The sequence below is a fragment of the Loxodonta africana genome, chromosome 26, assembly GCF_030014295.1.
Source record: "Loxodonta africana isolate mLoxAfr1 chromosome 26, mLoxAfr1.hap2, whole genome shotgun sequence".
In the NCBI taxonomy this organism is placed as follows: domain Eukaryota; kingdom Metazoa; phylum Chordata; class Mammalia; order Proboscidea; family Elephantidae; genus Loxodonta; species Loxodonta africana.
In genome coordinates this window covers 26,740,426-26,765,187 of record NC_087367.1, presented here as the reverse complement: position 1 = coordinate 26,765,187, position 24,762 = coordinate 26,740,426, and the positions used below count along the sequence as shown (strand labels likewise).

General features: G+C 38.0%; 1 protein-coding gene across 2 annotated transcripts in view; it reads right to left on the bottom strand.

Moving 5' to 3' along the window:
* The window catches only part of PRKD3 (protein kinase D3), a 106,385-nt gene that overhangs the window by 61,075 nt on the left and 20,548 nt on the right, over window positions 1-24,762 (bottom strand). Inside the window, exons 2-4 of one of the 2 annotated variants that reach the window (XM_064277191.1) lie at window positions 21,503-21,580; window positions 1,987-2,125; window positions 331-462 (exon numbers count right to left, since the gene is read on the bottom strand). In XM_064277191.1, coding sequence (XP_064133261.1) covers window positions 331-462; window positions 1,987-2,101 — 247 coding nt within the window. In that variant the 5' untranslated portion in view covers window positions 2,102-2,125; window positions 21,503-21,580. The remainder of the gene's footprint in view (window positions 1-330; window positions 463-1,986; window positions 2,126-21,502; window positions 21,581-24,762) is intronic. The other variant, XM_003416077.4, reaches the window with a different exon arrangement.

The window sequence follows — 24,762 nt, the reverse complement described above, 5'->3', positions numbered from 1 at the left end:
CTTGGCAGTGATGGATTTTTTTTTTTTTTTTTGTAACATCATTTAACCATTCACTCTTCATGAAACCCATCAGATAAACTGTATTTTACAGACAGAGAAACTGACGCTCAGAGAGGTTTAGTAAGTTGCCTAAGAATATGAACAAGTAAATGGCAGTCAGGAGCAGAGTCCAGGTCTCTCTAATTCTAAACCTCGGGTACTATCTAGTCGCCAACCAATGATCTCGTTATTTCATTGGTGATTAAAAAACACAACATTTATTTTATAAGAGGAAAACAGAAAAATGTGAAATCCTATTTCAAATGACTACAAAAATTCTACAATACTTACCTTCACATTTCAGTCCCTGACGTACCAGTCCCCAAAGCATCTCACCACAATAGTCACAAAAAGTAGGAGCTTTGTAAGAATGCACATAGAGGGTATGTGGACGAATCTGGAAGTCTTCTACTGTGGCCAAAGCTTTTTAAAAACGAAAAGCATTAAATAAAATAAACCGTATATAAACCATGTATTTGTACTGCAATGAGATTATGAATTAAGGTAAAAGGATATACCTTAAGTACTTAGAATCTCTGAAAATTTCATCTGACCATAGAAAACAAATTATTTTCAGCACTTAATACTGTGACTTTTAAATTCTAGTTAGGGAAGTTCATCAGCTTCAAATAATTTGAGGTCTACAAGTAGATACGTAGTTTAGGTATTTGGAACTTCAAAAGCATTTTCTCATGGTGACAAGACTATGAACAGTTTTTTAGGTCTATTTAAACTCATTAAAAATTAACTTACAATACACTAGGAAATAGAACACTAAAGCTAAAAAAAAAAATACTATGGAGCTTTGCAACAATTTATACTGACGCTTCTATGGGAAAAGGCATTGAATTCTAACTTAGGAAATGCCCAGGATATGCTGTCTATCCTCCACAGTCCTACTGGTTAAGAGAAAGAAACTCTCCACCCCTCGGCAAGCGACAGAAGAGTAGACATATAACCTTCCTCTCACATTCACCTGCAAGTCATGAGTGGATGTCCCTGCGGTCTGATGAAGGGTCCACAGCAAAGAAGGAACAGATATGAGTATGATCTCCAGGGAGGACAGGGAATGAGGCCCCTCAGCAGTGAAGAGGAAAACAAGGATTTAGAAGAGTATGTATGTTTGGGGTTGTGGTGTAGAGGATGACTGATCAACGTATGGGCTAGATGAATGGGAAGGATGAGAAATATGAGAGGCATGGTGACTGATAAGGAAAGGTGACAGACAGGATTTCAAGAATAGGCTGTAAGGAAAAGTTTAGGATGAAAAAGTGGTGGTAGAACTCTGGACCCTTGGTTAACGGATTGTTTCTTTCCATCTGTTCTTCCTCTCTCCTCTGCTGCCAATCAAGAATTGTGCAGGTATACCAAATAATGCCTGGTGCTTTTTCTTCCTTTATACTACTTACCAACAATCCTGCCCCAAGCTGTTGCAGGAGATCAGAAATAGTGGGGGCTAAGGGACAAGGAATGGTAGGAATGGGTGAGAGTAAAAAGGGAAGGGATAGGTAGGAAAATGCCCACTGAGAACAGAAAGGAAAAGAGTATTATGTAGGCCGTGGAAACAACCATTATTGCAACTTTCTCTTCTGTATCTTCATTGTTTCTCCTCTCTTTCTGAACCCCAGTTTTCTTCTATGCTTTTCACAGAAATGGAGAAAAGGGAACAGAATTCCAGTATAATTGTTTCAGTTTGTTTAACAAGCAAGTATATTCCTCTTTCAGTTCAAGTGATAACTTCCTCAGCCTGCTGACACTCAGGTAAGTAATTCAGGGTTATTGTCCTACTTCTTCATCTGTGATAACCGTCCTGGAAGGATAACTATTATTATAGATGAAAGAAGTAACCAGGTACAGTGCGAAGGCCAAATATAACTGAACAGAACATTTCATGCAGAAAATGAGGCTAACTGATAAAAAGGCAACAAAATAAAAGAACCTACTTACCCGAAAGAACAACTTCCACTAGGTCTCCTTCATGTATTTCCTCTGCTGAGGTAATCAGCTGCAAAATATTTTCTGAGTTCATGTCATGGCGGAAGAGAAGAATTTTATCATACATGCCAAAAAATCCACACTCTGGAAACTGCAGAAAAATAATCCCATATCAGTATGCCCAAAGCTTTCTATTTTTATAAGGTAAATACCTCAATTTTATAAAAGAATTTTAAGTGTAGTCATTAAGTCTAACACTATTTACTAATAATTAATAATCATTAACATAGAAAAGATCAACTGTGTATTACTCAAGCATCTTCATTTTAAAGTTCAAAAATAAAAAAGGAAACTTGTAAAAAATAAAATCATCATGGATTATCTTAAAACATGTCTCTGCCATTAGTGAGAAATACAGGATTTCTGTACTCAGTTATTGATGGAGAAGATAATCCTGAACTTAGTGCTACTCTATCCTAACATGTGCTGAAAGATAAGCAGTCTTTTCTGTCCTCTAAAGCTGCACTGTCCTATATAGTTATACAAGCTAAACATGATTACTTCAATTGATTAAATTAAAGTCAAGTTTAGTTCCTCTCTCTAACCACATTACAAGTGCTCAACAGCCACCCTGGCTAGTGGTTACCGTAAAGGAGAGTGCAGATATAGAACACTTTTATCATCGCAGAAAGTTTTATCGATCATCTCTGTAGAAGACTAATAATTCCCAAACTCTAGTCATTCGAGTACTAATTCCAGCATTTTTACCAAATCCACCTACAGCCTCTACCATTTCCCTAGTATTTTTTTTAAGTCTACTCACTGCAATTACAGATACATGATTTATTATGGTACCTTTAAAAAAAACAAACCTTTGCCCACCGTGGGAGACTCACAGATTTGTCTGCATATGCCCTTCGTGTATTATCTCAAGGCTTCACACTTCTTGTGACTATAGTGCTGGGACACTTTGGGGATTAGTATATCAAGGACTAAAATATGAAGGTATGTGTTCCAGAAGTTTTTATAGTTAATACCTCGAAGGTATTTAAAAGAGAATTTTAAATACTTGTCCTATAAAATACCCATATTTAATTTTTTAAATCATCAATTAAAAACTGAGACCATCTTCTAAACTACCAGGGTCTTCGGAAATGATCCTCTAGATAATTCACATTTCTTCTGTGAATCAAGCCAGTGCCAACAGAATTGTATACTTTCATTGATTTATTTTGGCTCACTGTGTAATATTTCTTAATGGCTATGTCGCTGGCCTTCACTGAATAGACTGCTATGAATCAGTCACACTAAACCTGTAACTGCACTTACTGCAGGGATGTTGCTGAGGGTATGGTGCACCTACTTCATATAACAGCCCTTCTTTTTGAGGGTGCATAAAAAAATGTTTGTGGTTGGTTTTACAAGATGAACAATTTGATCATGTAAGTAACCATATTTTCTTATTTATGGCCCACTTCTAGCATCAGTTTGGGGTATTCTGGGTTAGCATATGTTTTAGGTGCAAATATCAACACAGTTTTATTTTCTGATCTTAATTTTTTCATAAAAAAAACCCATTTACATATTTCTAAATACAGTCTTAAACCTTTTTTCTCTCTTTTTAGAGGGGTGGGAGTTAAATTACAAAAAAAATTAAAAACAGTGCCTTCATTAAAAAGTTTATTTGTATTTTTTTAACCTCGGTAAATAATGGAAAAATGCAGAAATAATTCAAAGTTTATATAATACTAATTCTCTTTTTAGTTATTTGAGTTAACAATAATGCTCATAAAACTTCATGTTTTAAACAAATACATAACAGTATAAGAATTACCAATTGAAAATACAAGAGTAAAAATATAGACTAAAAAAAAAAAACTAGCCTTATTAAAATGAGAATAAAACTTCTCTATGCCAGCAGGACTCCATGTTCCAGCCTTATAAAAATAAAATTTCTAATAAAATATTTGTATGAATAAAATGGACTATAAAGGTCACATTTACTGCATGTCTGCTAAGTGTAAGGCATTGGTCCTGTGGTTTGTAAAGATGAGTAACAGTTCTTATTTTCCAAGAGCTTACAATCTAGTGGGAAGATGGAAGTGAACACAGATACAGTATTTTTCTGCAAATAACATGTGTCTTCTATGTTTGTTTGCCAATCTCACTCTCCCCCCACCACCCCATGGGATATTTTCATAAGCATGCTATGCTGGCTGATGTTTTTACAGCAACTTATAAAAAAGAAAAATTGGCATAATGGCACTCATGAAAATACCTCATGGTGGAGGAGGGGGGTGGGGAGGGTGAGGATGGCAAACAAATATAGAAGGCATGTGTTATTTGCATAAAATACAGTAGCTATGACACAATAAGGCAAATGTCAAAATTAAATATAAACAAACTTCTAGAAGAGGGAATAAAAAACTTTAACAGGGAAGTAGAGAGATAACGTAATATTTGAGCGCATTGTAAAAAAAAGAATCAGGATATCCACAGGCAGACAGTGAAAGTGTCATAGTTAAGAAAAAGTACCAAAAAAAAAAAAAAAGGGAGAAGGGAAGTGTGACTGAAAAATGAAGTGGGAGGGTTGGGGAGCAAGAGGGCAAGAATGCACACAGGGTCTCGACTGTGGCCATACTAACAGGAACTTGGAGTCAATACAGCTGGGTTCAAGCTTTGCCACTACTAACTATATCACCTCTCTAAACCCAGTTTCTCATCTATAAGATGGGGATAAAAAAGTACTGGCTTTATAGGGTTCTTATCAAAATTAAACAACAGAAAAGATATAAAAGCATAAACATACCAGTGATTCACATTAGTATTTTTTTTTTTAATCCCAGTGGTTCTGAGGGAGAAAAGACCTGGCGACATGCTCCTCTAAAGACTACAGCCTAGGAAACCCTAGGGGGCAGCTCTACCCGGTCAGATAGTGTCAGTATGAGTCAGAAGATACCTAGTAGTACAGTGGTTAAAGCGGTCAGCTGCTAACTGAAAGGTTGGTGGTTCAAACCTCCTAGCCACTCTGAGGAAAAAAAAAATGGCAGTCTGCTTCGGTAAACATTTATGGCCTTGGAAGCTGTATGGAGCAGTTCGACTCTGTCCTATAGGGTCACTCACTATGGGTCAGAATTGACTCGATGGCAATGGGTTATCCAAGGTGGAGAGACAAAAAGTCCCAGAGCAAGGATCAAATGTGTATTTTAAAATCTATACATGATGCAAGATTATATCATGGCTTGTATCATGTATCATGCTTTCACTATCATGTACCATGTACATGACTGTATCATGAATTGGCATATGATCAAATCGGTATTTTAACAAGATTTCTATTTTTTAAAAAATCTGTACTTTAAAAAGCTAATACTCGCAGCACTGTGCAGCAGAGACTGGAATAGGAAGGGACAAGCTCCTAAAGAAAGTTAAAGCTGTTGCTCAGGTAAAATCTGAATTATATGATAAAGATAACAGAGGTCTGAATTACACGACAGACAATAAACAATACTTCTCTCCAGAAACTATCTTCAGTAAATCATATGGATCACTGATATTGTTTTGACCAAACTAGAAGTACTGAATAATGGAAAACTGGAGAACTGAAGAATACACGTATCAATGAAAGAAGGAACACAATACTAAAATAATCAATGTATGGCTTGGAAAAACAAATATAAAATAATTTTCTTGATAAACACATGACTTAGTGAATTTAATACCGGTGTTATTGAGAGATCCTGTTGCAAGTTAAAAAAAAATTGCAGGGAGTATTGTTGTTAGTTGCCTTGAAGTCGATTATGAGTAATTGTCTTTTAGTTATCTAGTGCTGCTGTAACAGAAATACCACAAATGGGTGGCTTTACAAACAAATTTATTTTCTCACAATTTAGGAGGTTACAAGCCCTAGTAGAGGGTGCTGGCTCTAGGGGAAGGCTTCCTCTCTGTTAGCTCTGGGGGAAGGTCCTTATTCTTTGGCTCCTTGATGATCTCCAGGTGGCACGGTGTCTATCCTCTCCCCTCTCTGCTTCCTTGACAGCTTATTTAATCTCTCTTATATCTCAAAAGAGATTGACTCAAAATACACCCTACCATAATCCTGCTTCATTAACATAACAAAGATAACACATTCTCAAATGGGATTATAACCATAGGCATAGACGTTAGGATTTACAACACATATTTTGGGAAGACACAACTGAATCCATAACACTCATGATGATCCCACTTGTGCAGAGCAGAAGTGCCCCATAGGGTTTTCAAGGCTGTGACCGCTCAGAAGCAGATACCAGGCTTGTGTTCTGAGGTACCTCTAGGTGGGTTCAAACTGTCAACCTTCCGGCTAGTAGTCAAGCACTTAACCAACCATTTGCACCACCCAGGAACTCCTACAGGGAGTATTAAAGACATTTATTTAAAATAAACATTTACTTATCATATGCTAGAACACCTTTGGTTGGTGATGATGAGATATAAAATAATCTTCTAGGCTAGCAAATATTTTCATACTAGGTTTACATATATAACTGACAAATTACAGAGTTCCTAGGGGAAAAAAAAGTAATAATTAGCCTGTGAAAAAGATTTGTTATTCTCAATTATTACTAATAAGTGTGTTTGGTAAGATATTTAGGAATTATCTGAAAGCAAGAGTCAGAACTGAATGAAGTGAAAAAAAAAATGTGATCAGAAAAAAAGCAAGAAATGATTAAATGTTGCTCTCAAACATCAAGAAAACATTGTGGCTGAGCTTCAAAAACATTAGGAAGTCTTGAGGCATGGGTATACTCAAGAGAAGCACCTAAACAGATAAATGAAATAAACCATAAGGACACACTTTGAAAAATCTAAACACACCCAAAACACAAACCAAACCATTGCTATCAAGTCGATTCTAACTCACAGTGACCCTATAGGGCAGACCAGAACTGCCCCATAGGGTTTCCAAGAATGTAATCTTTACTGAAGCAGACTGTCACATCTTTAGTGGCTGGTGGGTTCAAACCACTGACCTTTCAGTTAGCAGCCAAGCACTTAACTGCTGATCCGCCAGGGCTCCTACACGATTATACCCAACCTCCCCCAAAACAAAACAAACTAAAATTGAATCTACAGGGATTGGTTATTCATGCTTTTTAAACATTTTAAAATTTAGAAGAAATTCTAAAATTAAAATTTTAAAATTTTCAAGCAGTAGTAACCCTTTCAAACAATGTCTCAACTATGGCCGCCCACTGGAATGACCTGTGGAGCTTCAAATGAACAAATAAATGAGCTAAGGTACTTAAAAAAATACCCCAGGTTTATGATTAAATTCTGGAGAACAGGACATAGGCCCCTGAATTTAAAATTTGATATTATTGAATATATTTATTACACATACTCTTTTTAGAAAAATAGGTTTCACTTTTTAGAACAGTTTTAGATTTATAGAAGAAATAAGAACACAGAACAGTGTTCTCATATACCCCACACCTTTATTATTAACATTGTATGTATGGTACAAATGTATATAAACATGGATATATCTTTCTCTCATTTTAAACAAATAGTGGGACACTACAAACGCTATTCTGCTTTTTTTCACTTAACAATGTATTTTAGATATCATTCCATAACAGTGTATAAATAACATTCTTATTTTTTACAGCTGTGTAGCTTTATTTTACCAGTTCCCTACTGACAGGATAAGGTCGAGGGGTAAAACTAAAGACAAACTACCGAGTTCAAATGCTGAACAATTTACTAACTGTATAACCTCAAACAACTTACTTAACCTCAGGGTCCTCATCTGTAAAACAGTACCTACTTCATAAGATTGTCATGAGAATTAATAGACGTAAAGACCACAGAACTCCTAACAAGTTTTGGGTGGATTATGAATCTTCACTGTTATTATTTTTAATCTTTTGTTATTACAAAAAATGCCTAATAAACAATCTTATACACACATATTTCTGCACTTTTTATGTATATGAAACCTTCCTAGAAATGGATTTGTTGAGCCAAAGAACATGCACATTTGGAATTTTTACATACTTCCAAATTGCTCTTTATAGAGGCCATACCAATTTATACCTCCATAGGCAATATATTAAGAGTACTTGTTGCTTGCACAGCTTCTTTTATACTGTTATTATCAAACCTGTTGGTCTTCACTAATCTGTTAGGTGAAAAATGGTATTTCAGTGTAGTTTTAATTTGTACTTCTCTTTTTATTTGTTATCCACCACTTGTCTGTCAGTCTGTCATACTTGTATGTTGCTGTGATGCCAGGAGCTATGCCATTGGTATTAAATACCAGCAGGGTCACCCATGGTGGACAGGTTTCAGCGGAACTTCCAGACTAAGACAGACTAGGAAGAATAGCTTGGTGATTAACTTCCAAAAATTGGTCAATGTGTCAAATCTAATCCCTGAGATGGTCTCTACATTCAAGTGGGATGTATTCAAGGTCGCACTTTGGCTCTCATGGACTTACTTTGATTTTCATCTTCAATTTGAACTTGCAATTAACGGTCTGTTCTGCAGTCAGCACTGGCTTTGTCTTGAAAGATATTAAGCTTCTCCACCACGCCTGATATTTAACAGTACATACGCTGAATTTTTCAAAATGATCTGATGACAGTAAAACATACTCTTGTAGTTTCCTAAGGCTGTCATAACAAACTACTACCAAACGGGAGCCTTTAAAGAACAGAAATTTATTATCTCATAGCTCTAGAGGCTAGGAGTGTAAATTTAGGGCATGGCAGGGCCATGCTCTCTCTGTCCACTATAAAGATCCTTCCTTGTTCCTTCCGGTTTCTGGTAGACCCAGGTACTTGCTGGCATTCCTTTTAGATGCATCTTCACTTGGCATATGCATTCCCCTGTGTCATGTTGTCTCCTTGTGTGATGTTGTCTCCTTGTCTGTTCCCCTCTCTTACAATAAACCACTCCAAAGGGATTAAGACCTACCCTACTCCAACATGGCTTTGTTAAGTTACATCTTCAAAGAAAGAACCTATTACCAAACAAGGTCACATTCACTGGTACAGGGGTTAGGACTTCAACTTATCTTTTTAGGGAATACAATTCAATCCATAGCACATACTATACAGAAAAAGGGAGCTTCTACAAGTGTGGTGCAGTGAATTACTAAATATAACCATTTTACCCATGGTCTTGTGACTCCCACAAAATGATTGGGTGGGGGCTACGCAAATAAGGTGCTTGTGGTCTACCAAGAGGACTGGACAGCCCGCTAATAATGCAAATAATGCGCATGGAACCCCTGCAAGCGTGGGATCATACAAACAAGGTGCATAGAACCCTGATGAGGGACTGATCAGTTTTGTCATCCCACTAGGCTTAAAAGGACAGCCAATCCCAGCCAGAGCAGAGAGGGGACTTCACTACCACCAGAAGAACCTGAAGTGGAGAGTGTTTTTTGGACCCGGGGTCCCTGGGCTGAGGCTCTTCCAGACCCAGGAGACAGAGCTGTAACATTGGAGAAGGTGCAAGATAGCGAGCAGCAATGGCAAGCATGGCAGAGAAATGGCAGCAGCAGAACCAGGAGACCAGCGGGACACAGTGCAGTGGGCTTCCCAGCCCACGAAGAAAGGCAGCTACAGTGTGTGTGCCGACCCATGGATTGGAAAGTTGAGCGCATTCGGGCAGGTGGCTTCTGGCGGAGTGGGGTGCCTCTGGAACTTACTTGGAAGAGCTAAAGAGCTTTGTAACACTTGCCCAAGCAGGGCAGAGGTCAGGCTGAGGGACCAATGGGCTGAGAGAGAGAGGCCTGCCTGCAGGCACAGCCAAGAAGCTGTCCTGACCAAAGAACTGTACCCTGAGTCATTCCTGATCCTGAATTGTGATCTGTTACTTCCCTAATAAATCCCATAATCATGAGTATGGTCTGTTAGTTCTGTGAGGCCACTGCAACAAATTATCAAACCCAGCAGAGTAGAAAGTACCGTGGGACAGATGGCTGGTATGAGAACTGGTAAAAAGACTGGATGGTGTGGAGGTATGTCTGCCCTCCACTTCACAGGAATCAACCTTGGGCTGACGACACTGATCTGTGGTGATTCTTCTTCCTACTCCTGAAGTGAAATGAGGAGGTCTAACGTTGCCAAGCCACTTTTACACCAAGATAATGGCTTGTTTTCCTATGCCAGACTTCGGCAGCATAGAGAACAAAAAACAACACTTTTTTTCTTTCAGTTGTAGAATTTTACTGCTGTTTTCCAGGAGCACAGGGCTCAGGAAAAATCTAACACTGTCTGTGTTCAGGGGTTAGAAAAAACCACCAGTCCAGTGATGTATAAGTTGCTTGCTGAATATGGGTTGGGCCAAGCCAGATAAATGGTGCTTGGACAGAAAATAGTAGCCTGTGATGCCAAAGATCAAAGCCTTTGTGAGCAGCTTCAAGTTCAGCCCTCTTGTAACAAAAGAGGAAGCACGGTTGTTTAATTTTAAAGGAAGAAATATTGTGGCAAACTGAGCAAAGTCAATTCTTGATTACATACGTTCATCTGCTAAATTCACCGTTAAGGCAAAAAAAAGGGTGGGGGGAACTTTTGTATTATTTCTGCTTTATATTTATCCTTCCAGAATACAAGTCTTACTCAGTAAAACGGTGTATGTGCATTCTAAACATTCTATTCCCCTGGCCAAATAAAAGATAAAAAAGGGGGGAGGGGAAAGGTTACTTGTGAACAGAGAACAAGCTTAGAAGAGCAGCAGAGGTGGTAACATCCTCAGTAATTGTACTTGTCACTGGCTATTTAGCTTGTTCCTCTAGGGCAACGGTTCTCCACTGGGGAGTGATTTTGGCCCCCAAAAGCCATGTGGCAATGTCTGGAGTCATTTTTGGTTACCACAATTTGAGAAGAGTGCTATTGGCATCTAGTGGGTTCAGACCAGGTATGTGGCTTAACATCTTACAATGCACAAGACGGCCCCCTACAACAAAGAATTATCTGGTCCAAAATGTCAACAGAGTTGAAGCTGAGAAACCCAGCTCTAGGGAATAGAGGAGTCAAGAGTACAGAAGGCTAGAACTTGTAGAAGGAAGCTGACAACCTTCTGAAAACTAGCCATGCCCATATTTCCTTCCCTAGCCTACCTCAGCCTTGACTGAAACAGGAAAGAGGAAATGAAAGAAACGGCAAAAGTGCTACCAGGGTGGAAGCAAAGTAAACATTATAAAATAAAAAACAGCTTTAAAGTGGCCTTTTTCCAAATTTTTCCTCAACCTTTCCTGGATTTGCTTACCACAGACTGTGCCCTGTCCCATGCTCTTTGCCCACTTTTGCATTAAAAATGGCTTTAAGAAAACCAAGAAACAAAAAAGCAGATCGTTTTATCTATTTTTCTGTAACTACTTTCTAGAAGTTCATTTTTATGCTATTAACTTACACTTGCTATAAATAAAAGATTCCAATCCTTGTAAGTTCCTTCAAGCAGCACTATATTTTCAGTTCTTTAAAATGTTAGATGAGATGGGAAGCTTTCAAGTTTCTCTTCTACTTGGTCAAATTCAATTTTTCTTTGTTAACAAAATCACTTCAGAACGTAATATTATCTGAGCAAATGATTGAACACTATGTATTTTTTGAGTTCTTGGGTGGCGCAAACAGTTAAATGCTTGAACTGAAAGGTTGGGAGTTCGAACCCACCCAAAGGCACCTTAGAAGAAAGGTCTGGCGATCTGCTTCTGAAAGGTCACAGCCGTGAAAACCCTACGGAGCACAGAGCTCTACTCTACAATACATGCGGTCATTAAGAATCAGAATCAACTCAAAGGCAACTGGTTTCTGGTTTGGTATGGATTTTTTAATAGGAGTATGGGTTTTATTCTAAGAATAATGGGAAACCACTAATCATTTCCGAAATAATTAAAAACCATTTTAATGTACATTTAATTTACTTCAGAAAGTTTCTGAGTTATGATGAGTACACTAATCTCGATTATAAGTTTGATAACTTTGTTGTTGTTAGTTGCTATTGAGTCGATTCAGACTCATGGTGACCCCATGTGTGCAGAGTAGAACTGCTCCACAGGGTTTTCAAGGCTGTGAGTTTCAGAAGCTGATTGCCAGGCCACCTCTGGGTGGCTCTGAACTGCCAACCTTTCGGCTAGTAGTGGAGTGCGTAACCATTTGCACCACCAAAGACTCCAATGATAACTTTATACATACACACAAATGTACATATACATATATATTTACACACACACACACGGAACTACCACCCACATCAAGATATAAAACATTTCTAACACCACAGGTTTCTTCATATGCATTTATTTTGAGAAGTTGAATACTGATGTCATTTTAACATTTGATTACAAGTAAATCTTCATAGTAAGTCTTTTAAAACACAAACCAGATCACAGTAAATGAGCTGCATGAGGGCAAGGGCCTTATTATGATTTCCCAGCACCTCAAACTTAATATTTAACAGGCACTTACTCAAAATATTTTTGTTGAATACTGAACAATGGTAACTAATTTAGCACTAATAAATTTCCCAGAAATGTAACATTAACAGCATTTTTTAGGAGAGTTTTTAACTGAAGAGAAGAATCTCATGACTGTTTCTATATACAGGCATTGAAGGCATTACAGTGTAGTTGAGTCAATGAGAAAATTACTCTGTGGACTCTGAATTTATTTTTAACTTTTATCATTAATCTCCAACCAAGAATTTTCTAGATATAACTATCAGAAAGCTGCTTAATTTAACGTCTGCCTGTTTCTCTTTGACACAAACTAGTGCATATTTGAACATTCTTTTTTCATTTTCTTGTTTTGAACTTGTTTCTGAATTTATATGTCTTTAATGCAAACTTTCTGAAACCTTTTGTCCTAGTCAAGGTCTTAACCTGAACATCCAGAATTTAAAAAAAAAAAAATCTTTCCACTGCAAGCCTGCAGATAAGTAAGGCTGCCTGACACTGTTTTGGCAGGACAAAAATGTGGGGGTAGGGTAAACAGTAGGATGTCGCCAAGCCACTGCAACACAGCTGTAGCAGAAAGAATGGGGCAGAAAAAACAACGCAGAATGACAGTGGTTTCTAGAAAACAAAAGATACAGCTGGGGTTTTCGCTCTACTTTGGCAGGACCTGAAAATTACATCCAACCCCTGTCTACAGAGACAATGTATTCAGCCAAGGAACAAACCAAAATCACTCCAGAATTAGGTTACATAAGTAAACAGTCTTCAGGCCTAGTGTCATGTAAATGGTCTAAACTAAAAACAAATGTTTTAAATCAGCTAAAAGCAGACAGCTTTAGTCATCAGAATAATTTCAATTTTGGTAAATACCATTACAGTTTAAAATGAATTGCTGTCTGCCAATTTCCTTTCTCACTCCAATTATATCCACTATGTTCAGCAAACAGATTAACACAGTAGCAGTAGCATCAGAGAGGTATTTTTTAAACCTCTTGGCAATATGAAAGCAAGTTGGGAACAAACATTCTTTAAGTATAGTCACTGTCTTAGTTATCTAGTGCTGCTATAACAGAAATACTACAAGTCAATGGCTTTAACAAAGAGAAATTTATTTTCTCACAGTCTAGTAGGCTAGAAGCCCAAATTCAGGGTGTCAGCTACAGGGGAAGGCTTTCTCTCTGTCGGCTCTAGAGGAAGGTCCTTCTTGTCAATCTTCCCCTGGACTAGGAGCTTCTCCGCACAGAGACCCTGGGTCCAAAGGACGCGCTCTGCTCCCAGCACTGCCTTTTTGGTGGTATGAGGTTCCCTACTCTCTGTCTGCTTCCCTTTCCTTGTATCTCTTAAGATAAAGGTGGTGCAGGCCATGCCCCAGGGAAACTCCCTTTACATTAGTGTTACATCCCACCCTAATCCTCTTTAATCGCAGGCAGAGAATTATTATTTACAGCACATAGGAAAATCATAAAACGGAGGAAAACCACACAGTTCTGGGAATAACTGCCTAACCAAGTCCACACATATTTTTGGGGGACACAATTCAATCCACGACAGTCACTATGCATCAGGCATTTCGGGCATTGTGCAAAACACTTGATACACGCTACTTATTTAATTTCCTCAAAACTCCTAAAAAAAAGTAATTCCAGTGCTCTAATAAAACAAATGCTTGATCTCTATTTTTTATAGTTTGTTATATGCTAAATAAACACTAAAATCAAAAGGCAAGGCCAAAGCCATGTTACCGCGTTGCCAGACTGCTGTACATGCTTTGGTATTTACTGAATTTTAAGACCACCCCAGGACTAATGAGCATTACTATTTTCTGAGCACCAATTATGTGCCAGACACTGTATTAAGGGCTTTACATTTAATCAGCATAATTTTATATGGAGGTAGGTATTATGATCCTAACTTCACAGATGAAAAACCCAAGAATCAGAAATTAAGTGACTTGAAGAGAGGCTATAATCAGAAAGCAAGAAAGTGGCAGAATCAAAATCTACACTGGGCCAGTTTCCTAGATTCCAAAACTCTGCTCTGGGATAATACACTCTGCCACCTCTCTCCTGGATTATTCTTTGAAAAAGAAAGAAGAAATACATCAATTAAAAAAAAAAAGAGTACAGATTACAAAGATAATGTTATCCTATCGCTGGGGATCCATTAACGAACAGCCATCATGAAGCGGGCCAGCCTTCGTCTGGTCTGCTCCCTCAGCTTTGACTTGCTCATTTGTGACTTCTCCTGCAGTGTTCTCCTAGCAGTGATCTGACCAGCAAATTTCTCCTTGGCTTAACTGCAGTTCTAACTGCTACTGATTTGCTTGCCTTCTCAGTTCTCCCGATTGCCGGTCCCACCAGTTCTTTGGGTTTTATCAGTAAAAGTGCACTCCCTTCAGCTAGTGTCCCTGGGTGACACAAGCAGTTTGTAATTGGCTGCTAACCTAAGCTGGTGGTTCGAACCCACCCAGCAGCTCTGTGGAAAAAAGATTAAATGCTACGTAGTAGTTCTATTCTGTAACACATGGGGCTGCCAGAAGTTGGAGTTGATTTCGTGTGTTGTTGAGTTTGCTTTATAAATCAATATAAAGATATAGGAATCTAATACATGTAAGTTAATCAACATTCATTATTTAACTATATTTAAACTCATAATGGAAAATGTGTACCATTCTTAAAAGAACAAACACAACTGTCCAAGCAACTAGAAACCCTATTGAAAAGCTCTCAAGTCACAATTCACATCTAAAAGATTTTGATCTAAGAGATATTGATATTTGCTAACTAAGACCATACAATAGTACTAACAGAGAGAAGTTTTAGAAATTCCATTTCGACATCAGTTGAAGTCAGGGTTTCTAATCTCAGCACTACTGGCATTTTGGGACAGATAGTTCTTTGCAGTGGGAAGCTGCCCTGTGCACTGCAGAACGTTTAGCAGCAGTCCTGGCTTCTACCCACCAGAAGCCAGTAACACAGCTCAATTGTGGCAACTAAAAATGTGAGCGGACACTACCAAATGTCCCCTGGGGGACAAAATCACTCTAGTTGAGAACCACTGGTTTAACTTGATCTTACACATTAAAATTAGATACTGGAACTGTAATATCTGCCAATAAAACAGTACAAAGTCCTAATCTTACATTCTTATGAGAACAGGAAAAACTTAACTGGTGTCCTCAGGGAGTGAATAACTTTGAGAATTTTACAGCATTCTAGAAGAACCTGGCCTTTTGCACAATCTTAGGAACAAACAGCTCCACAAAACAAATACCTAATAAATAAATCAAGATAAATATCTAAGCTAGTGGGAGCAGCTTCAGCACAACTGAGGTACTGATACATGAAGCAGGATGGAGCAGAATACCGGTGCTTGTTTAGCTGATCATTTCATTCTGTTTTCAGCTCAAATTTCATCATTTCATCTATGAAAGGAACTACTACCACAAATTATTTATAGTATCATATTTTTAGTGGTAAGAGCAAATAGAACGTGTCATTTAACAAATGTCTACTCAGTGTAAAGCATTTCTGGGGACAGAAAGAAGAATACGACAGTACTAATTTTAATGTAATATAAATGTTGGAAGAGTTTCAAAGCTCTGAAAAAGGAAGCTTATGTTAATAACAACAAGAGAAACTCCACCCCGCTCCACCCTTGGATGTGTCAGGAAATTGGATGAAATTCAAAAAGTGACCACTTTTGGTCACATCCAAGTTTTAGGCAAAGCTCAACTATAAATGATCAATTTGCTACAGAGGTGTTTTCTTGGGAAAAAAGTCTCAGAGTATATGTCTTGTATTATCCTTGTTAGAATTTGATATAGTGTTTAAATTATTATAGGCCTCGAGTCATAAATGTTACTTCTCTATTTCTATGAGGTTTTACCACCTCCTGTATACCTCAAAGATCAATTTAATTTGTCCCCTAACTGAACACATAACACCTAATTTGTATTTATTTTGTTGCTAGTACTTTGAGCATTTTTCCATATACTTGTTCATTAATTATGTGTTCCTCTTACCAATATAGAGACTTGGCAGCGCAGTGGTTAAGAGTTCCGCTGCTAACCAAAAGGTCGGCAGTTTGAATCCACCAGCCGCTCCTTGGAAAACCTATGGGCAGCTCTACGGTGTCCTACAGGGTCACTATGCGTCAGAATCAACTCAATAGCAACGAGTTTGGTTTGGCTTTTCTTATCAGTACAAGAATTCGTTACACAAAGAAGATATTTTTCTAAAATACTTGCTGTAACATTTCCTCAATCTTATTATACTTGTTTTTATTATTTTTTATGTATGTAAGTATTAAAATTTTAAATAATCATTTCTGTAAACCTTTCCTTTCCCTTGTGGTTCATTTTACTGATCTGGAAGTGAATTAGTCCATCCTCCAGAAGTTTGATAAATACTCAATTGTATTTTATACTAATCTTTGTTTGATTCGAGTGCTTATATTTAATTTTAAATCCCTCTAAAGTTTATCTTCATGCCAGGTATTAAGTGGAGGTCTATAATGCCCCTTCAACTGCTTAACTCATTTTCTAAACTCCATTTTTTTCTTTTCTTTTATTGTGCTTTAGGTGAAAGTTTACAGCTCAAGTTTCATTTCTCACTCAAAAATTTAGACACATATTGTTTTGTGACATTAGCTGCAATCCCCACAATGTGACAGCACACTCCCCCTTTCTGGCCCGGGTTCCCTCTGGCCATTCAACCAGTTCCTGTCCCTTCCTGGCATCTTGTCCTGCTTTTGGACAGGAGCTGCCCATTTGGTCTCATATATCAGATTGAACTAAAAAGCACATTCCTCACCCATGGTCTTTTTTTTTTGTTTTACAGTCCTGTCTAGTCTTTGTCTGAAAAGAGGGCTTTGAAAGAGTTTCAGTTCTGAGTTAACAGTGCGTCCAGGGGCCACAGTTTCAGGAGTTCCTCCAGTCTCTGTCAGACCATTAAGTCTGGTCTTTTTATGTGAATTTGTAAACTTTGTTTTTTGAGAAATGATTCCCTTTTATCTCTCATCCCTCTTTTGGCATCTTCCTAAAATGTGCCACGGGTCTATCTCTTCCTGTTTATGTAGTGTATAATTTGAATCACTGTAGCTTTTCTCTCCCCCTTTTATTTTTCAGAATTTTTACTTAATGCTCTTGACCATTTCTCCCCCCATATACACTTCAGAATAACACTCTCAGGGTAAAAAGAATATGCATAAAATGCAGAAATGTCTCCATTTCATTGTATTAGATGTAATAGTCTAGGGATGCAAAAATACAGAAAAGGATGCTCACCCATGAATCTCAATAACAGTAATTAAATGACTAGTTCAATCAGTAGAACTCAAAATTATATGATTCTGGAGTCACAACCAAAATCATCATTAATACAAAGAACCATGTGTCCTGAGGGATATAACATACTATGAAATTCTAATACAGAAATCACAGGTTTTCAGGAGCCAAAGACTGCACATGAAATAGACATGTGCAGCCCCAAACCAAGGACCAAATAAATCACTAAACTGATATGCTATTAACCTTTAATATTCTGCACCAATAAAAAGGAGCAGTAGCAGAGCTAAGAGAAAACTATGAATCTATAGAAATAGAAAATACAGAATCTCTATTTCCATACCACTAGGCTGTTACAAAGGAGACCTGATGGTACAATGGTTAAGCACTTGGCTGCTAACCAAAAGGCTAGTGATTCAAACCCACCCAGTGGCTCTACAGGAGAAAGACCTAGTGATCTGCTTCTGTAAAGGTTACAGCCAAGAATACCCTACAAGAAATTTTTACTCTATCACACGGGGTCATTATGAGTCAGAATCCACTGGAGGGCACCCAACAACAACAACAAGGTGTTACATCTAATATAATGAAGTTTAGACATTCCTGCCATTGTATGCACATTCCTAGGGATTAAACTGCCAGAAAGCCTATACAGAAACTATAAAAGCATAGGAACAAGTTAATTAAAATGATATAAGAGCTTTTGATATCACAAGAGGGGCATGAAAACTACGAGTACATAAATACCTCCACTAGGGAAAAAATGGTGGTTAAAAGTATTTAGTGATAATTCAGCCACATGGGTCAAGGAAGGAATCAGAAAATAGACTGTCTTCTATACAGTAGAAAACAGATTATGATATATGTGTATAATCCACAAAGCACAAAATCAAAAGTTATCATAAACTTAACAAATAATAGTAGCTTTTAGTCATTTCTGTATTGTCATAACTAATTTTAATAAACATTCAGCAGAGAAGGGATTCCAAAGTTCAGTGGTCAAAATGGTTTTTTTCTTTGTTTTTTTTTAGTTTGGAAACCACTAAAATCAGATTAATAACATTACTGATAATTAACATTTATCGTGTAATCACGTATATATACATAAAAAAAAAAAACCCACTGCTGAGATGATCAGGTATATACTACACACAAAACCATCAGAAACCAAAAAAAAAACCAAACCCATTGCACTCTAGTCAATTCCAACTCATAACAGCTCTACTGGACAGAGCAGAACTGCCCCATAAGGCTTCCAAGGTACGGGTGGTAGAATCAAACTGCCCAACTTTTCGTTAGCAACCAAATGATTAACCACTGGCACCACTGGGGCTCCCAAAACCCTGAGACATGGGTATTATTAGCACCCTGGGGCAATCTCTTAGTTGTCCTTCCCCCCATTTCAAGACAATAGACGTTGACAGTGGCAACTTGTCAGCAGAAACACCTTCCCCTTCTTGTCCAGCTGCCTCAGTCAGGCACATTTCATATCTGTGGTGCCTCAAAACATCATTCTGTGCCGCATTAACACGCACCCTTGGATTTATGCCCAGGGGCAAGTGTCCCCTTTCGCTACCCTCCCCCATGCCTCCGGTGTGTGTCAGAGTAGAACTGTGCTCCACAGGGTCCTTAACGGCTGATTTATCAGAAGCAGATCATCAGGCTTTTCTTCTGAAGTGCCTCTGAGTGGACTCGAATCTCCAACCTTTTGGTTAGCAGCCAACTGAGTTAACCATTTGCACCACCGAGGGGCTCCTTACACTTCTTCAACCTGCTACCAATAATTGGGATTGAAAGCAGTTTAAAAATAATGCATTAATTCAAATGTGGTCATAGTACAAATCAGAAGCAATTCAAATGCAGCTTTTCCTACTGTATTACGTATTTCCATCTATTATTGAAATATTTGTTTAAGGGAAAATCTGGATTAAATATAAAAAAGATGAGGAAGGAGGCAAACAAGATATTTCAGAGAATTTTGCAAGGGTGGCAAAACAAAAGGCAGGAAAAAGACCAAAAGAAGCATTAATGAATACAGAGAAAAAAGGAAAAGGAAATACAATAATGAATAAGGAGAATATCAGAAAGAGAAAACAACACAAATGGTAAGTCAATACAAAAAAACGGAAAAGCAAAAATAAAATACCTTGGAAAGAAATTAGAGAAGATCTGAATAAATGAAAAGACACCCTGCATTCAGGGATCGGAGGACTTAATATTGTTAAGATAGCAGTACTCCTCAAATTGATCTACAGATTCAGTCAATCTCATCAAAATCCCAGCAGGCTTTTGCAGAAACTGACAAGCTCATCCTAAAATTCATGTGAAAATGCAAAGGCAGAATGACCAAAACAATTTCGAAAAAGAAAAACAAAGTTGGAGAACCAACACGTCTAGATTTCAAAACTTAGGTGTAAAGTCACAATAATCAAGACAATGCAGTACTAGCATAAGGATAGATACACAGATAAATGGAATAGAGCTGAGAGTCCAGAAATAAACCCTCTCATCTATAGTCAGATGATTTTCAACAAAGGTGCCAAGACAATTCAACAGAGAAAGAACAGTCTTTCCAACAAATGGTTTTGGGACAACAGGCTACCACATTAAAAAAAAAAAAATTTTTTTTTTTTTTTTTGCAAAAGGAAAAATTTGGACCTGTACCTCACACCGTATACAAACTCAAACTGCATCCTAGACCTAAATATGAGAACTAAAACTATTAAACTCTTATTAGAAAGCACAAGAGTAACTCTTCATGACCTTGGGTAAGGCAATGATTTCTTAGCTATAACACCAAAAGAACAAGCGATAAAAGAAAATAAATGGCTAAGTTAGACTTTGTGAGACCTAGAAATTTTTGTGCTTCAAAAGGCACAATCAAGAAAGTGAAAAGGCAATGCACAGACTAGAAGAAAATATTCACATATTAAACATCTCAAAAACGATTTGTATCCAGAATATGGTGCAGCGGTTAACAGCTCGGCTGCTAACCAAAAGGTGAGCAGTTCAAATTCACCAACTACTCCCTGAAAACCCTGTGGGGCAGCTCTACTCTGTCCTATAGGATTGTTACAAGTTGGAATCAATTCAATGGCAACGGGTTTATCCAGAATATAAAAGGAATGCTTACAAATGGACAATAACAATTTTACCAAACATAAAAAAGGTTATAGGATTTGAAGAGACCTTTGTCCAAAGAAGACACAGGAATGGTCAATAAACACAAGACAGTAAGTTCAACACCATTAGTCATCAGGCAAATGCAAATCAAAACCACAATGAAATACAATTTCATGTCCACTAGGATGGCTGTTTCAATTCATTTTGAAATGGAACACATAAAGATTGGTAACCTAGGCATTAGTGAGCTGAAATGGACTAGTACTGGTCATTTTGAATTGGACAATCATACGGTCTGCTATGCCCGGAATGACAACTTGAAGAGAAATGGTGCTGCATTCATTGCCAAAAAGGACATTTCAAGATCTATCCTGAAGGACAATGCTGTTGGTGATGTAAGGAACACCAGTTAATATGACTATTATTCAAATGTACATACCAGGCACTAAGGCCAAAGATGAAGAAACTGCAGACTTTTACCAACTTCTGCAGTCTGAAATTGATCAAACATGCAATCAGGATGCACTGATAATTACTGGTGATTGGAAGGGGAAAGCTGGAAACAAAGAAGAATGATCAGTAGTTGGAAAATATGGCCTTGGTGAGAGAGGCGATGGCAGAGATCGCATGACAGAATTTTGCAAGACCAACGACTTCTCCATTGCAAGTACCTTTTTTCACCAACATAAACTGCGACTATACACGTGGATCTCGCCAGATGGAATACACAGGAATCAAATCGACTACATCTGTGGAAAGAGAAGACGAAAAAGCTCAATATCATCAGTCAGAACAAGGCCAGGGGCCGAATGCAGATCAGACCATCAGATACTCATATGCAAGTTCAAGCTGAAACTGAAGAAAATTAGAACAAATCCAGGAGAGCCAAAGTACAACCCTGAGTATATCTCACCTGAATTTAGAGACCATCTCATGAATAGATTTGACATGTTGAATGCTAATGACCGAAGAGCAGATAAGTTGTGGAATGACATCATACATGAAAAAAGCAAGACATAATTAAAAAGACAGGAAAGAAAGAAAAGACCAAAATGGATGTCAGAAAAGACTCTGAAACTTGCTCTTGAACATCGAGTAGCTAAAGCAAAAGGAAACAATGATGAAGTAAAAGAGCTGAACAGAGGATTTCAAAGGGCAGCTCGAGAAGACCAAGGAAAGTATTATAGTGACATGTGCAAAGACCTGGAGATGGAAAAGCAAAGGGGAAGAACACGTTCAGCATTTCTCAAGCTGAAAGAACTGAAGAAAAAATTCAAGCCTCAAGATGCAGTGCTAAAGGATTCTACAGGGAAAATACTAAATGATGCAGGAATCATCAAAAGAAGATGTAAGGATTACACAAGGTCACTAGATCAAAAAGAATTGGTTGACGTTCAACCATTTCAGGAGGTAACATATGATCATGAACTGATGGTACTGAAGGAAGAAGTCGAAGCTGCACTGAAGGCACTGGCGAAAAACATGGCTCCGAGAATTGACAGGATACCAACTGAGATGTTTCAACAAACAGTTGCAGCACTGTAAGTGCTCACTCATCTGTGCCAAGAAATTTGGAAGACAGCTACCTGGCCAACCCACTGGAAGAGATCCATATTTACGCCTATTCCAAAAAGAAAGGTGAAACAATCGAATGTTGAAATTATTGAGCAATATCATTAATATTACATACTAGCAAAATTTTGATGAAGATCATTCAAAAGCAACTGTGGCAGTACATCAACAGGGAACTGCCAGAAATTCAAGCCAGATTTAGAAAAGGAGGTGAAACCAGGGATATCACTGATGATGTCAGATGGATCCTGGTTGAAAGCAGAGAATACCAGAAAGATGTTTACCTGTGTTTTATTGACTGCGTTAAGGCATTCGACTGTGTAGATCATAACAAATTATGGATAACATTGTGGAGAATGGGAATTCTGGAACACTTAATTGTGCTCACAAGGAATCTGTACGTGGATGAAGAGGCAGTTGTTTGAACAGAGCTAGGGGATACTGCATGGTTTAAAGTCAGGCAACGTGTGTGTCAGGGTCGTATCCTTTCACCATACCTATTCAATCTGTATGCTAAGCAAATAATCCAAGAAGCTGGAGCATATGAAAAAGAACAGGGCATTTAGAGACCATCTCAAGAATAGATTTGAGATGTTGAATGCTAATGACCGAAGACCGGACGAGTTGTGGAATGACATCATACATGAAGACTACAGGAAGACTCCAATACAGGATTGGAGGAAGGCTCATTAACAACCTGTAGTATGCAGATGACACAACCTTGCTTGCTCAAAGTGAAGACGACTTGAAGCACCTACTGATGAAGATCAAAGACCACAGCCTTCAGTAGGATTACACCTCAACATAAAGAAAATAAAAATTCTCAGAACTGGACCAATAAGCAACATCATGATAAACAAAGATTGAGGTTATCAAGGATTTCCTTTTACTTGGATCCACAATCAACACCCATGGAAGCAGCAGTCAAGAAATGAAAAGATGCACTGCATTGGGAAATTTTGCTGCAAAAGACCTCTTTAAAGTTTTGAAAAACAAAGATGTCACCTTGACAACTAAGGTGCACGTGACCCAAGCCATGGTATTTTCAATCACCTCATATGCACGCAAAAGCTGGAAAGTGAATAAGGAAGACTGAAGAACTGACACCTTTGAATTGTGGTGATGGAGAATACTGAATATACCATGGACTGCCAAAAGAATGAACAAATGTGTCTTTGAAGTACAACCGGAATGCTCCTTAGAAGCAAGGATGGAGAGACTACATCTCACATACTTTGGACATGTTATCAGGAGGTATCAGTCCCTAGAGAAGGACATCATGCTTGGTAAAGTAGAGGGTTAGCAAAAAACAGGAAGACCCTCAACGAAATGGACTGACACAGTGGTTGCAACAATGGGCTAAGCATAGCAACAACTGTGAGTATGGTGCAGGACCAGGCAAGGCAGTGTTTCGTTCTGTCATGCATAGGGTCATTATCAGTCGGAACCAACCCGACGGCACCTAATTACAGCAAGGATCCTGCAATTAAAAAGATGCATGATAAGAGGTGCTGGTAAGGAAATAAAGAAATTTGAACTCATATATTGCTAGTGGGAATGAAAAATGGTACAGCCAATTTGGAAAATAGTTCAGCAGTTCCTCAAAAAGTTAAACATAAGAGTTACCATAAAAACCAAAATCAAACCCACTGCCACTGAGTTGGTTTTGACTCATAGCAGCCCTACTCAATGGAGTAGAACTGCCCCATAGAAGTTCCAAGGAGCAGCTAGTGGATCTGAGCTGCCGACCTTTTGGTTAGCAGCCAAACACTTAACCACTGTGCCAGCAGTGCTCCAGAGTTACCAACTCCTTGGAATGGAATTGGTAGGTCCTATGGTAATTTTATGGTAGAGTTACCATATCATCTACCAATTCTGCTCCAAGGTACATACTCAGAAGAAATGAAAACATATGTCCACATAAAGACCTATATGCCAATGTTCACAGCCTCATTGTTCATTATAGCCAAAAGGGGTAAAAAAATAAAATGCACACCAACTGGTAGCTGAATAAACAAAACATATACCCATGCAGTGGATTACTATTTGGCAATAAAAAGGACACGTTATAGCGTGTATTAGTACTTCATTTTGGTTAAAGTAGGACACTACCTAATGATATGTCAATTCTCAAAAGAGAAATAACAGTTCTGAATGTGCATGTGCCTAACGATAAAGGGTCAAAATACATGATACTGACAGAAGTGCAAGAAAAAACAGACAAATCCACTATTAATAGTTGGGGACTTCAACACCCCTCTATCAGCAACTGATAGGTCCAACAGGCAGAAATCAGTATGGAACAGCACCATGAATCAACTAGATCAAACTGACATTTACAGAATACTTCATCCAAAAC